The sequence below is a fragment of the Ascidiella aspersa genome, chromosome 2 (genome assembly GCF_963924565.1).
Source record: "Ascidiella aspersa chromosome 2, kaAscAspe10.2, whole genome shotgun sequence".
NCBI classification, from domain to species: domain Eukaryota; kingdom Metazoa; phylum Chordata; class Ascidiacea; order Phlebobranchia; family Ascidiidae; genus Ascidiella; species Ascidiella aspersa.
Genome location: NC_139448.1, coordinates 38753821 through 38770179, shown reverse-complemented (window position 1 = coordinate 38770179; position 16359 = coordinate 38753821). Strand labels below are relative to the sequence as shown.

General features: G+C 33.1%; 2 protein-coding genes across 2 annotated transcripts; both read right to left on the bottom strand.

Annotated features, from left to right (window-relative positions):
• Nucleotides 1-279: 279 nt before the first annotated feature.
• On the bottom strand, nt 280-10181 carry LOC146165666 (mitochondrial intermediate peptidase-like). The gene is made up of 14 exons (XM_083383254.1): nt 9946-10181; nt 9361-9467; nt 8543-8713; nt 7532-7673; nt 7106-7293; nt 6525-6672; nt 5738-5844; nt 5594-5672; nt 4929-5101; nt 3662-3875; nt 2573-2728; nt 2418-2495; nt 1799-1983; nt 280-782 (listed from the first exon to the last, which is right to left on the bottom strand). Exons 1-14 carry the CDS (start codon nt 10144-10146, stop codon nt 656-658), a joined length of 2076 nt encoding a protein of 691 aa, XP_083239380.1. The 5' UTR covers nt 10147-10181; the 3' UTR covers nt 280-655.
• Nucleotides 10182-10184: 3 nt separating this feature from the next.
• On the bottom strand, nt 10185-16162 carry LOC146165665 (integrator complex subunit 14-like). Its single transcript, XM_083383255.1, has 7 exons — nt 15891-16162; nt 15135-15281; nt 14259-14391; nt 13834-13976; nt 13349-13467; nt 12367-12823; nt 10185-11433 (listed from the first exon to the last, which is right to left on the bottom strand). The coding sequence occupies exons 1-7, from the start codon at nt 16131-16133 to the stop codon at nt 11194-11196; spliced, it is 1482 nt and encodes a 493-aa protein (XP_083239381.1). The 5' UTR covers nt 16134-16162; the 3' UTR covers nt 10185-11193.
• Nucleotides 16163-16359: the final 197 nt, after the last annotated feature.

The window sequence follows — 16359 nt, the reverse complement described above, 5'->3', positions numbered from 1 at the left end:
GGGGTATTTTAGCAATTCTACGTTTCTCACTAAGTTAAATCGTGTACTACCACTGTTCAGCGCATGTTCTTGCGATGTGGTTAAATACAGCAAGGTTTCTTGTATTGCATCTTGTTCCAAGAAGTGGACATATAGTGTCTTTGAATGGGTTTTAAATAAGATCTTACGAAGTTTCCGAGACATTGGCATCAAAAATAATGTTAAACTACAAAACTTAGTAAATTCATTCCAAACGTTAAAACAAAACATATGTGTTTACATATAAAAATTGAGGCAGAATTTCAACCAAAAAAGGTTTTCAATTGAAACATTTTATGTACAAATGACTTTAATAGAAATGACCTCGGGTCCATAAAGTGTTTATTGTCAGCAATTGCCAGAAAAAACAATTTTACAGTTGCTACAAGGCCTGGCAGCAACAGTTTATTTATAAATAGCTTCCAAGTTAAGCAAGGTTAGTCTTGTGGAAACAGAGACTCAAGTCAAGTCATTACAACTGCTAGACATATAAGTGTCTTTCATTAACTGCTAGATTCTGCGCTGAGTTTATTCCTTATCACTCAATGTTCAATCTGAATCGCTTTTTAACATTGGAACGAAGGTAAATAGTTTATTTAAGAAATTCCTATTGCAGCAAGTTTGAAGAAATCGGGCGTTACACTTTGACGTCGATATCGCTGATCAAAGTATCTGCAAGATGCTCGAGGTCAAAGTTTTCTCCGAGCATGGCTTCGTACATTTTTACCGGGTCATGGCCTCCACCATGACGAAGCATTTCTTGCCTGCCAGTAAAAATACACAAGCGTCAGTAATTCTTTAATGTGCAAGGAGGCCAAAAGAAAAAGAAAACTACAGGAAATTAGGAAAGGGGTTCGCGCAAACAGTTTTCCTCGTTTTTTTTGTGAAATCAATCATCGTTAGAAAATCTTTAATGTGCCGAAAGACAAATATAAATGAACAAATACAAATTCAGGGATTCGCGCCATCGGTGTTTCTAGGGTTTTAGTGAAATTTAACGGAAAAAGACAGGCTACTTGCAACTACAGCAGAAGTAACAGGTATTGCAACGGAGAGCTGGGAATCGAACGACCAACCCGGTCTCTAGTGGCATCTTTTATGCTGTACTACCTAATAACAGTGAATCGTTCGCATTGCTATCAGCGTATCGAAACAAAAAGAAAAAAAGGTTGTTAGATTAGAAAGAATCGTGACTGCACTGGTGTACTACAAGAAACATGGGTCAACTGAATTTTTATAGGGCCGCGAAATGTCAGAATAATTGCAAAGAGTCAACCAGGTAAAATTTGTAGAATGTTTGGGAACCGCTGATATAATCGATAGCTGGATAATTAGAGCCAAACCACTTCAGGGGCACATAAAAACATGCCGATTGGTGTGTAAACTGAAAATCAGAACTTTTCAAAAACAGAAAAAACCCAATTTTATTCAGTTTGTATTTATTTCGCGCATAATTTAATGAGAGCCCACTTGGATGCGTGTGTTGCTCAGTAACAATCTTGATTTGTAGCATTTTTCGTGTGCTACATTTGTTACGCCCTCTGTAATCAATTTTATAGACTGGAATAACCGCGGAATTTAAGCTAATTGTAAGACGCTACATAAGTTTGGTTTGCATTACATTCTTGGTGTTTTGATCTGATTTTTTGGCCGGCTTACCTAAAAAAAACACTAGCGGACTGCTTAAATTGCTAGCAAAACAAAATTGAAAACTGGTAAAAAACGCAAAAATCCATTTTTGTGATGTTATTTAACTAATTCCACGGCTACATTCTTTTACCTGTAACGCTGTCCCATTTCTCTGTTGAATGGGTCGCTGTTGAAACAGTTGTTCCAGAGTTTAGAAGCGACCGCCCTTGAAAGTAGGTAGGAATAATATTTAGCGCCGTAACTCGCGAAGTGGGGAAATCTTAAATGCCAAGACGTGTTTTCCACAGAAGGCATCAGGTAATGGTTGGCTTGGACCTAAAAAGTAATAAAAGAACTTAACAATTAACGAGTTAAAAAAGGAACACTAACTGTATATAATGAAGTTGCATTGTTTTAACGTTCTAATAACACAATGACCATTGTATTGATGTCATAGTGGATAGAGGTGAGAGTATGACGTAGGTCGAAAATAGAGTCAATATCAAAACGATGGAGAATTGACATTGTTTAAATATTCTAATAAGACAATGCGCATTATCTACGTAATAAAAGTGTGGGTTTCGGGCAAGTGGGGTTGCTAAATACAATACATATTTTGCCAAAATTCACATTTACAAGGGAAAACAGGACATTAGAGCAGACAATTTATGTTTTCTTAAATACCTCGACTTCATAATTAAAAAAACTCAAAATTATTTTAAAACATAAACCGACCATCAGATTACCGTTTTACAATGTTAAAGTGTTACCTTGTCGACAATTTCCTTGGTTGGCAAATTTCTTGGGTTGTCCCCGTGGAATATTTGGTCAACGAGGGAATAAAACACCTGAAATACAAAAATAGACCATTCAGAAAAAGTTAAATTTCATTCAACTAAAAATTTGACTATGGCAAACCATTTACCTGCGTTTGCATTTCAATTCCCTCGCAGACTTGATCGGAGTGGTTCAGTTTGTCGATCATATCTCTGGGCAGTGTTTGTCGTGTTCTGTGGTGACGAGCAAATGTTGAAAGAACGCGGTGATCGCTAGCAAAGTACTCCATTAGCACTGAGGGGACCTGAAATACAATTGTACAAGGAGGGAAATAATCACGTCAGTCAAAATATTTAATGTTTATTTTTTGTCGGAGTTTCATCGGCACTAGCGGTTAAAGGAAAAACTTAAAAATTGCAAGGTTTACTTGAAATTTGCACTAATTTGGTATAGTTTTGCAAAGTATTCCATTAGCACTGAGGAGACATGGACGGGAATATTAAATGAGAATAAAATAATCTTATTGGTAAGTCCCAGTCAAAAATACCCTAAATTTTCTAGACACAAAATATAGTTGAAATCATACTAATTTACGTTCATTTTGCAGCTTTGTAAATTTTGCATTAACAATGAAGGGAGCTAAACAAACATGTAATGAGAGGCAAAAATTACGATATCGCTTAAAATAATTCATTTAATTTATATTTTGGTTGAAGGAAAAAAAATTGCAAAAGTTTACACAAAATTGCACTACGTTCGGCAATTACAAACTTGCAAAATACTGTAATAGTACAGAGAAAGACTTGAAATTGACTTGCGTAACTAATGACTCAGACTTGACTCAAGTCATTTTCAAACGAATTGTTTACAACATGTGGCTTAAATATACGTGAAAAAACATTCGACAACCATTGCTCTAAATACTTAAAGTCAGAATTCAACACTTCCATCTCCTACAAGTTGGTATCAGTGTTGCAATGGCTTTATTCACTTTTATCAATCACTTGACCTAAGTATGTTTTTTCAAAATGACTTAACTCAAGTTTTTTACTCAAATGACTGGCAGAATGGAACGTGTTTTTTTTTAAAGTTAAGTCATTTAAACTTGCAATTTGTTCAAAATGACTTGACCTGGAGTTAGGTCATTCTAAATGACTTGGAATGGACATTTGTTGAAAAACGGCTTGTTACGGCACTGCCGCGTATATCTGTTACAGCTAAAATGAACATTCCTCACCTCAGCGAAGTCAGTAGCGCACCTTGTACCAGTCACATGTTGGTATCTCGTTCTCGCCAGCATCGAATGCATTGCATGACCCATCTCGTGGAACAAGTTGTTGACCGATGAAGGGGGTAAAAGTGGGGGTTGGGCCAGGGTGGGTGAGGGAAGATGCAGCATCAAAACTACGATCGGGGATTGGTAACTCCCATCACGCAAGCGTCGACCTCCCCTGCGGGTAAATCAAGCTTAAAATGTGAATGTGAAAAAATTGTGACAAATTAAGCATTAGTCGACTTTTTAGTAAAAGTGTTTGTTGAAAACGTATTTGAGTAATTCTAAACCTGAAAATCAGCCGGTAATTTTTACAAATTTTATTTTAATCTTAACAAGTTTTCGTACAACTGTGTTTCGTACAAGTGTTCCTCTTAAACTGATAACTCACATCGCGCAATCTTCGACCTCCCCTGGGAGTAAATTAAGCTTAAAATTTGAATTCAGGTTGTTAAAATAGACAAACATACAGATATTATCGGGCATACCCAGCCGGGACTGTTGCTTAGCAACAGCGTCTTCCCCCTACCTTATCGAAAAACAGGGGCATATTGCGGGTTCGTTTAAATTTAAATCAAAAGTTACAGTACTGCTTTTCCCATTGTGTTTTTATTAATATAAATTTACAAAGTGTTTTTCAAACTTTAAAAATGATCCACTGAGAAGCTGTTTAAGATATGTTTTTTACGATAATTCACCATCACGCAAGCGGCGACCGCCCTACCGGTAATATAACACTTGTAAGGCATCCCCTATCCCCTATTCCCCTGTTTCAGGTTTTTTATTCTTGGGGGTAAATTAAGCATTAGTCCTACTTTTTAGTAGAAGTGTTTGTTAAAACCGTATTTAAGTAATTCTAAACCTGGAAATCAGCCGGCAATTGTTACAAATTTAATTTTAATCTTAACAAGTTTTCGTACATCGAGTGTTTCTCTTAATCTGGTCAACCACACCTAAGGATGAATTAGACTGTATTTTATTTACTCAAACTTGAATATACAAACTAGGGCCGGTGGATCACTTTTAAAAAACTAAAAATATGACTTTACGTATCTGTAACGTTGTTTTACACAGCTTAAAAACAGATTTTTTAATAAAAACATCGTTATTTTGATTTCAGGAAATTGGCAAAATCCATGAACACAATTAAAAAAAACTACAATATGCGGAAGTAAAAGCAACTTCTTATACAAATAAGGAAAATGATTTTCAAACCAAAACAAAAACAAACCTTATTGTGAAGTGACAATCCTGCTGGGGCTTCCCCGCCCTGTTGAAGAAGTCGCAGTAAATATGGCCCAAGGTTCCCTCGGTTCCGTGCCTCACTGCCAGCTTGATGACGTCATTTGACCACGTTTCACCTTTCTGCACTGGCGCCGGACTCAAGGTCACATTGAACAGGGACTGGGAATGTTTCAGGAAAGTTGGTGAAGTTTACAAATGTCTTTCGGTATATTATTATCTTATAATCGTCGAAAAGACTGAATTTAAGATAAAATAATTATAACTATTGTGACTAGACTCTACAATCCTTAGAACAGAAACTATTCAAATGCAAATGATAATCAGAACACCAAATTAAAACATCTTGGGATATTTATGACGATTAAGGTAATCCAAAGATTTTGCCTTTACAAATTGAAATCAAATCAAATTAAAACCTTAACAAAGCATTATATAATACATAAAATTAATATAATTACTATTTTATTTTTTTATATGCTTTTTATATGCTCCATAAATAACAAAAAATGCTTTAAAAAATAGCGCAAATGTTTCACTTGGTCTGCAAATTTATGTCTACGTGAGAATTGTACATTCCAAAATCAATTGATTAAAAAAACAAATGTGTATTACATAAGTTTTTAAAAGGCTCGCATTGAAATGAGAACTTACTTTATACAATGTGTTCAATCCGTCCATACAATCACCAAGAGAGAAAAATGAACTGTACAGCACAGGATCAATTAAAGCTCTATAAAAAGACAAATTGAAAATTTACATTTGACGACTTTAAGGACAAATCTTCACTTTTCTTACTTGTCTTCTTTCAGTTTTGAAATGTTGTAATGCAAATCCCACGCTTTGAAATCTTTACTTAATGGAGATTTCACCAAACTGGATACCTTGACTTCATCAAATTCTCGCTGAATATACAGAAATTACATTTAACCCAGCAAAATCACACGGTGCAAAATTCAATCAAATTCTGTTTACGGCCGTGGAGTCGGTTTAAAACAACCGAAATCCTGCTACGGCGAAATATTAGGTTTAGTCCTAGTCAGAGTTTAGTTGTGAACAGCGATGTCTAATATTTTATTTGAATACCTAATATTTGGGCAAGAAGACCAACAGATCCAAAACCAATTACAGCATTACTATGACAGTATCCTATTATTGGACAAGTACAGATAATACCACTTGGCATCAGATATCAGCTCCGAACCAAAATTACCTGACATCCCTAGTCGCACCTTACTGTCTATATAACACTTTTTTAACAATGTCTGGTACGGAAAATACTAAATATCTCTATATAATTCAATTTCTGATTTTTATTTCAACAAGACAACATGCAAATCACTGTTTATCTTGCTTATTCAGGAACTACGGACCCTTCTTCTGTATTTCAAATTTTGCATGCGTATATCGGTACCGTTGTTCCGAAATAAATTAAAATCTAATCCAATCTTATCTGGCGCTATCAATAACTGGATGCATTCAAATCCATGAGTGAAGTATTTCTGCTGGCAATCAAACTCCAAACCTCGCCCACCCATTTGTTCTTCTTCTGTCTACAATTTAATATATTTGGTGGTAAATTTACCTTGACAATTGGTTTTAACCTCTCGGACAAGCTGTTTAGAAAGTTGAGCACTTGCTTTGGTTCTTTAGCCATGGTTGACTTGAGAGCACGGTGGGAAAAAGTATCGAATCCAACCAGTCGGGCAACATCATTCCTCGCTTCTAGTAACCTGCAAATATTAAAAAATATGCAACAGGTTAGTTATAATACAAAAAATAAATACATTAAAATAATAAGATCTTGTAATTTTTTTATATTACATATAAAAATATTGATTTCACCTGAATAAGGTGACAGAACTAACCACAAAAAGTAAAACAAACTAAAATAATAAAAATAACTGACTGACAAAGTTCTTCCTTTTAAATTTTAAACATGAATCACAAATTTAAGATTAAATTTTATGATAGATCCAGAAGTTGAATGTATTTAGGAATTATTTGCAAAAAACTAAAAAAAACTATTAAACCAAACAAAACTTGTTTTCAAATTCATCACAGTCACTAACTTTGATTTCGAAATCCCAAAGTTTTAAAATGTATTTTACATAGGATTGCAAAAAATAAAAATATTTAACCTCAAAAAAAAAAAGTTTAACTTACTTGCTAAGTGTGGCTTCGGTCTCAGGATTTGTGTGATAATACAATCGGTACGCTGCTTCCCTGATAACAGGGTCGGGATTATCGCTGTGTAGGTTCGACACGACAATATGGTCGCCCACCTCCTTGAAACGACCTTGAAAGTCTTCGGGAAGGTCAGATTTGGCAAATGCAACTGCAGAATGTGATTGCTGGAAACAAAAATCATGTCAATATTATGAGATATAAAAAAAAAAATTAAAATTCGCAAAAAGCGGATAAACTTTAGCTTTTTTTAAGTTTATTTTGAAAACATATGTGGTCAAAAGGTTAATAGAAACAATTTTGTTTTAACATAAAAATGGTGGAAGCCAAGTTTGGGTTGCATGCATGTAATTTTATTCAAAAACATAACTTATAAATACACCAAGTACCACAATCTCATTTAACCTGTAGAAATTGTGAAGTGAGTTGTAATATTTCTTCATGAAGCTGAACAGCTTTTTGTCTTTGTTCTGCATTCAGGTGGATTCCACTTATTTTGAAATCGAACATGAAAAGATCCGCTACTATACGAGTTTCCTCATCTAACCTACACAAACAATTATTTAAACTTAAAAAAAAATGTTTATACTGCAGTAAGAGTAAATAAAATATTTTCAAAACTTTTCTGCTGCTCAATTGTTATAGAAGGAAATTTACCACAAGCGAGGTTTACTTGAGTCGTGGAACTTCCATTCACGCGCCAGCACCATGAACGTAAAAACTGACGTTCTATGCCGATTAGCTATCGTGCGCTTTTGCACCACTGAGCGTTGGTGCCAGTTTTGTAATCGCACGAATTGTTACTTTTTGATTTATAAGAAATCTGTTTTACATTAACGTCAGTATCCTGATGAAGACGTTCTGTATAGCACGTCGAAACGTCGATCTATTATATATACTGCTGGAAGAGCAACACTCGGTTATATATTATACCTGGCAAGAATAGCTTATTTCAAAATTGTCTATGTCGTAATTTAAGTTTGTTCCTTAAAAAATAGACTTTGAATTTTTTTGTTAATTAGAATTGCATACATACTTTCTTTAAAATATAGCAATAACTCCATTATGGGTAAAACATAATTCTTTCCATAACATCTTCACACAAATTTAAAAAAACATTAATGTTAACTGCTTATAAATGACAATCCTCTGTCATCATTATTGTCTATAGTTATGTTTTATTATTCGGTGCTGTACTACCTGCTCAGCGAATCATTTGCTTTAATTAGAAAGTTGTTTCATTAGAAAGAATTGTGACTGCACTAGTGTACTACAACAAACATAGGTCAACTGACCCTTGAATTTTTATAGGGCCGCGAAATATCAAAATAATTGCCGCGGGTCCGTCAGGCAAAATTTTTAGAAAAGCTTTGGGAATATAGCAAAATCTGTCATTATGGTTGCAAGGTGATTTACCTTGCCATAACCCCCTTATCCTCGGTCACCCTCGCAATGCTGTTGTAGAGGTCGGTGTTCGTGTTGAGTTCTTCAACCATCGTTCCGATCCCGATGTGCGCGTCGGCTGCCGCTTCAGCAAACTCTGAATCCGGATGAGCACAACGAACAAAATCCGACAAGTCGGCAACTCTGAAAAATATATTTTATTGCAAAAAATTTGAAACAAACAAATGCTTGTTATTTAAAGTTTAAAATATGTAGTTCTAAGTCTCATACAGTATATAATAAGCTTAAAAAACTGCAACTATTAGGACTGACAAAATTATAATTTAAAGTAGGTTGGTAAAATGTTTAATTGTTGTATAAACCTAAACAGAAGTGGTTGTACTGTTTTAGCAATTATAAACAGCAGAGAGTAGAAATATTATCAAGGTCAAAATAGAGTAAGCATTGTTTTACAATTCCAATAAAATATTATGTTTCATGATATCCTAATAGGTAAATTTTGTAGTATGATGTAGAATCAAAATAAAACCTTATCCTGAAAAAAGTTACATTGTAGCAATTAAAAAAATACATTCACTATGTCATATTTGCAAAAAAAGGTTTAATTAACAAAAAAAAATAAGTTAATTAACAAAAAACAGAAATAATTTTAAAATCTTCACAAAAAATCAAGGTTACTTCAAATAAATATCTATTTAAACAAAACATTACAAACTGCATATTGGAATTTGTGTAAGAAAGGATATTGCAATTTCAGTAAGAAGACAAAACTAACAAAATAAATGGTAAAGTAAAAAAATGGTTTTGTTTAGGTTTATAAAATGTTGAACCTGCAAAGTGTATCCGATAGTTCATCGAACAAAGTTATCGTTTCCTCTCCAGGTTCGCATGAAACTGCTTTTTCTAGAATCTTCCATCCTTCAGACATCGCATGTTCCTGAATTAATGAAAGCAGAAATTGCTGGACTCCAAATTTAAAAAAAATGTACATTTAATTGCTTGTCTTGTTAAAAGTTGATCATTTGTTAATTACTTATGTCATAGTGTAAATACAGCCGTTATTAGTTATCGGTGACAAACTAACACCATTCTTCACTATCCTAGACAATGTTTACTTAAAAAATCGAATGTTAAAGACATCCACTGACCGTTTTCATACTGTTTTTTACCTCAAAATAGCAAAATATTTCAAGGATAAGCCCTGAATGTATTAACCATCATGCTCGCTTTATGATTTACTACACCTTTTAAACAGAAAATGTCATACATAACAATAAAGAAATGTTAAACAAAGCATTTGTAGATAGTAATAAAGATAAAAACATTTAAAATAAACCCTTCAGTTTAAATAATAAAATATTACAAAAACAACTTAGATTTATTATTTTTTATTAAATGTTGTATTACAGTCTTACTTTAGCTTTGCGGAATCCATCTGGATTCTTCAATTCAGGAACTTGGAAAAGTCCAACATTCTTTCCAAAGAAATCGAACCTTTTTTGGGGAGCGGAGTTAAAAGATGACGCCAAAACATTCCAGGTGGTTACATCGCAACACGGAACACAAACAAGCGTTCTTGCTTGACGAAGCAAACTATTTCTTACAAATACCCTCATCTGGCATATTTTTAATGCAAAGTTAAATAGCCCTGGAAAAAAGGGAATGTTAAGCAAAAATGTAAAGCAAAAATGTAAAGCAGAAATTGCAGTACAACTATTGAACATTGGGCTGTTACACATTTTTATAATATAAATTCAAAGACATTTAATGATGAACATTTATAAGTTTTCAAAAACCTAACAATATATATCACAAGACGTGTTTTGAATACAAATGGTAAACAAAAATAACAAACGCCATGTTCAACACAATAACAAATAGTTTCAAACTTTAGTTTTAAATTACATCCGACAGCATTTCACTGAATTGAGGAATAAACTCTTGGTTGTCAGAAATAACCCAGATGTGGTCACACATTAACTACTTTAGGATACAATAATGGAACATCTATCAGCAAAACAATAACGATATAAATCTGCTTGTAAAAATCCATGCAGCTAATTTGCTTTTTGCCACAAATGATAAAAAATATCACTTTCCAAGTTTTTACATGAAATTCAATAATATATGATAATGATATGATCATACAAACACAGCAGAATTTCAACTTACGGGAACCTAAATATCAGTTATACATAAGCTTGTCAAATATAAGAAAATGTGTCAACTGTTAATTCCTGCATATTAGTTTTGCAACATTTACTTTATAGAATGATTTTTTAGAAGAAAACATGTTTAGCGTTAACGTCTGAGTTATGTAAATGGATAGATTTTTTAAATGTATTTTTGCCCGATTTATTTGCCCGTTTAGTGCCACGAAAACCAGCACCTGTTGTGAGAAAACCCAACAACATATTTTTTAGGGGTCTGCGTTGAAAAACTTAAAGAACCCAAAATATATGCAGTCAAGTTTTAAGTAAGAGGAAACTGTACAGTCAAGACTGGAGTTTGGACTCAAAAGAAGAGTTTCTTTTTTTCTGAGTTGAACTTTGTTGTTTTTAACCGACTCGGCAGCCCTGGTTATAAGCAGGCAAACTTGTATTATTTTTGTACAAGTTTTTTTTTTAATATATATTTTTTTGAGCGGCTCAGTTTTGAGTGTGCTATCTGCCGATTCCGCCAAAGTTAGTCTTGAGAGGCTCCAGCGTGTGATCGTAACCGAGGTGGATCGTCGATTTAAGTTCCCTTGCTGCGTGTGAGAGTTGCAATGTTGCTTCAGGATGGGCTGTTCCCGGTAGTAGTGTACACTCCCTCTCCAGTAGGGAGGAAATTCCCTCTAAAAGTTCGTGGAATCCAAACGCAAGAGCTGCGCGTCGCAAACGGTTCAGGTCTTTGTAGAAAACCTTGGAAATAAAACTTTTACTAAAATATTTTTTTCAAAATGAAGATCAACATGCAAAATCACTTTAGTCAAAATTAAACTACTAAATGCTAATTACCACTTAAAACAAACATTGTTTTAAAAAGTATATATATTATTTAAAGTTGTCTTATCTATGATGCCCAACATAAAGTATATATCACGATTTAACCTTTTTTATCATTCTTAAATTTAAGTTGTTTTTTACCAATGATGCACAATATACAGTATATATCTATTTTTTGAAGAAAAAACTTTCTAGAAACCTTAAAAGAAAACTTTTATCAATTAGTTTATTATACTTCTAGGTTCAGCTATGTAATGTCTTTATGGAATTCAGCATTTTAATTTGATTAAAAAATATTTTTCCAAAATATATTAAACAGAAAAATTATTTAGTTTACTCTGAATAAATGCACAACATTTTTATTCCAAGGTTGTGTATTTTGTTTAAATACTTTATATACGGAATATTTTTTTTACATTTTGCAAACACTGTTGGCATTTAAAAAACTCAAGCCATTTTTTTTTAAATTATAAACAAGTTTAAATTCAAGTTACTTCTAACAAAGCCATGAAGCCCATTGTTATTTTAAAACAAATTTTGTAGTTTTAAAATAACTATATATATATTTTTATTAAATGAGAAATAAAAAAATGTCAAAAATTATTTAATTTCACTTATAAGTTTTTACAAGCAATACATACTTTTGCTCTTTTTATAGACTCTAAAATTACACATAACCCATCATAAAAATCTTACTTTTATATTCATTGAATTATACGATTACATATATATATATGTATATATACAGAATCTACTTTAAAATCTACTTTTGAAGTACAAACATATGATAGCTAATCCAGTTAAAAAATACGTGGAGATCTTTTGATAGTAAAAGCTAAATATTCTCACTTGTGATTTTTCTGGAAGTTTCTTGACGCTTCTCAATATTTTCTGAACGTCGGTTTGCAATCCCGTCGGTCTTGTCCACGCAACGGTTGGCTGAGCATAACTACGCTTCACTCCCTTCTTATTCTGCACCGGAAACGTCGGCAGATCTTGACTACCCTTTTTACCACTTGAGGGAGCACTCAAAAGCGAAGCTGGGCCAAGGAATCGTAAATCTCCGACCCACGGAATACAGTTAAACCCAGAAGCGAATATTGAGAGGATTAGGTTCGATTTGTTTTTGTTGTCCGTCCAAAACGAAATCATCCCGAAAGATGTCGGCGACGCTCGGATCAGAGCAACTTTGTTTTCGGTTTTTAGACTCCCGTGCAGCAGAACGGTGAAGCACGGCTTGGATTTTTCGCCGGTTTCCGAAATGGTTGAGCTTTTCGATTCTTCTTCAATTGGAAGAATAAGGTGCCTGAAAAAATTATCATTTTTTTCTAGATATCAAACATTAAAAGATAAGTACAGCTCTTCTAATGACGTTTTGGAAGCAAATACCAGCTGACCTTGTCAGGGTTAAAACAGGAAATGCGTCAGCCAACTTAAATACTAAAAAGTATAATTAAAATAAGAAATACTATAAATTAACAATAAAGCAATAGAAAGAAATCACTCTCCTGGTGTAAACGAAGTAATAAGCCGATGTTTCGGCAGCAAATACCAACTGACCTCATCAGGGTTAAAAATTAAAACAAGAATACGTTAGGTAACTTCTATACTGTGAAATAGTGAACGTTTAACAGGCCAGAAATTTAGTTACAGTGATAAACGCTGCATTGTTCGAAGGTGCAGATTTTCACCAAATGACCCCATGAAGTACTAGTACAAATAGAATCCAGTGAAAGCTATTCAAAATTAGAGCAATAGATTAAAAAGGTGGTTCTAATTCTAAACAGTATTTTATCTAACTTTATGATGAAACATAAAGTCTTGTTAGTACCTTGATAACACAGGGGGATTACCAACATCTGAAATATTTAAAAAGCCAACAATCTCCAGAATTTCCTCAAACTCTTCGCATTCCAACGAGCTTTTTGATGGTGGAGGGAAAAGAGAAACCTTAAATGAAATATATATATTTGTTGCAGTAAAGATATGAATGTACTCGATACACCTAATGGTTAAAGTTTAAAAAACATTAAATCAATCTTACTCCATATGATTTGATCAGTTTTAGGACAAGGTTAGTACATCTTACTTTATCAGGTTAAAGCAGGAATAAGAAACAGTCCAATTGTTCTGTCATAATTCCAGTTTTAATAGAAGTATTTTTCAAATTTTTAAAATATGGATTTGAGACAAAAAATTGATAACATTACAATTTGACATTTAACAGCTAAACTACTACATGAAAACTAGTTCTGTTAAAAAACAATGTTTTGCAGATCATGGTTCTTACGAGTAACCTGTATATGGATACACTACCTTGCTTTTAAGGCCTCCACAATGCACAGTTGCCAGAAAATGTTGAAAACGCTCAGAAATAATTTCTTTTGCAGTTGACCTTGCGACAGCTCGATATTCTGGGTCATTTTGTGACTTCATGAGGTGGTGAATTGTGCCCTTGTCTGCAAAAATTGAAACCAATCGTTCAACTGTTAAATTAAATTTGTTTGAAATAAAAACATAATATTTGCCAATTAACCAAATTATATCTAATTGTGTAGACACAGTGTTTTTTTAATTTTAAAACTTAGAGAAGCTGGTTTTAAAGAACAGTAAAAAAATTGCTGAAATTTCTGTTCAAATTTCAGTCGTCCACAATGGAAACAGCGTTAATATTCACCATTTCATTAAATAATGCACAATTGCAAATACAGAGCAAAATGTGAAAAAGAGTGAAAGTTTACCTTCATTTCTGGCCAGAATGAGCTTCAAAGCTTCTGAACAACCAGTGGCAGACAATGTTTGTGAAGTTGCAACGCACAGAAATTCAATGCAACTGTCAAAATCAAACAAAGTGCTTGAAAGGCTGGTCTCCATCTAATTTAAAAATATGCTTAGTTATTTTTACAATAATTTTAATGAAAACAGTTTAGGTTGGTCTAATACAGTGCTTCTCAACCTATGGGTCGCGACCCCAAATTGGGTCACAGTTTGATGTTTATACTAATTGAGATAGATTTTTTTATCTTAATTAAGAAAACTAAGGAAGCAATACAAAAAATGTCTTATAATTAAATAATAAAATTCGATATTATTTTTGCTAATGCCTATTTTTTGTTCGCTTACAAGGAAAAACAATTGGGTCGCCAAAGCTTAGTCGTCATACTCCTAATATTTGAGTCGCCGCCAAAAAAGGTTGAAAAGCACCGGTCTAATATAACTGGTGGGAATATAATTAGCACTCAACAGTTACATTTTTTTGACCTTGGTTTAATTTAATTGTCCATAATACCATTTGTTCTATATAATGTAAGTCATTTACCTTAATTCAAATCGATTGTTAACAAACTTCAAAACAAATTTACCCAAAATAATAAATAAATTATATATGAAAGGATAAGATTAAGATACAAGAGGTTGTGATAGATGTTCCAGTACTTGAATATTTTATTTAAACAATCCGATAAAATAGTTTATCAATAAACATATAAATATATACTTATATTGAAATGAATGTAGGAGTACAGTTGATTGGTAAAGAGATGATTGGTGAAAATTGTAAAATTCAGAGCATTTCTTACAATCATTAAACGACAAAGAAAAAAATGAACCTAAAATACCTCGTTTAAAATATCATCGTTTAAACTGAGTCTTCCATCAGTGAGAACATATATTGTGCACGGCTGCATACATCCCCACTCCTTTTGGAAAGTCTTGTTGATGAACTTGAATAATTCAACTACGCTGGATTTGTCGCCCAAAGTAACCTAGGTAGATTTACAAAAAATATTGTTATCATTAAGTGAAAATAAAAAAATCATTCTGTTTAATAACATTTATTATTTCCTTAATTGTTTTTAAAACTTAAAAGTCACAAATAGGCTGATATATGGAAGAGAAGTGTTTTACACATGTTTTAATTGTATTATTATTTTCATCTTTTTTGTAGGGTAAAAGTAAAAATAATGGTGATTATGATACTGTAGCGAACCTACCGAGGTGCATCCATGTTCATCGAAGCGTGCAGATCGCCTTTTTTCCTATTTCGCAATTGTACATTTATAAACGCGTGTTTGTGCTTTTGCTACCTCTTTTCCTTAACTTAACCATGTCGCAGCTACGCAATAAAGCACCAACCGCTTTAATACCATTATATATTATATTATATTTGCTACTGGTATAAAACTGACAATATTTTTAGCATTTTCAGATAAAATTCAACCCAGTGGGCTTTCAAATTGCTAAAACATAGTCATTGTCCATGTATGTGTATGTATTTAGTCAGTTTTATTACCGGTAATAATAATATTTTTTGTAAAATAATGTATTTTATTAATAAAGACCATTATTAGTATAAATCTTATTTAAAATAATACCTTCCCAATACTTGATTTCAAAGCGTTTAAATCTCTTGTGAATTCACAGACGACATCAACTTTAGATGAGAATGACAAAATGCTGATGTGCTCCAGTTTTCTGAGCTTCAATATATTTTCGACGATCTTAGCGCAACAAGTTTCAGCCAAGCGTAGCTTGGAAACAGCTTCGGTAGTGTTTGGATTTCTCTCGCATGGCTGGCTCATAGAAAACGAACAGTCCAAAGCAATAATAGTCGGCATTTTTAGCACCTGATAAAACCCAATTACTGTCTTATTTTAAGGCATAATAACTGGAGATTGTAGTAAGAATAACAACGCCCATACATAAGTAGGTAGCATTTTGAATGTTCCGAATATCTCTTTCTTTATTTTTAACATAGTGACTAATGTTATCCTGAAAAGCCTTTAGAAACTTCTCAACTTTGCTAAACCTTTGGAACTTTATTCGCACTTGTACTTGACCCAA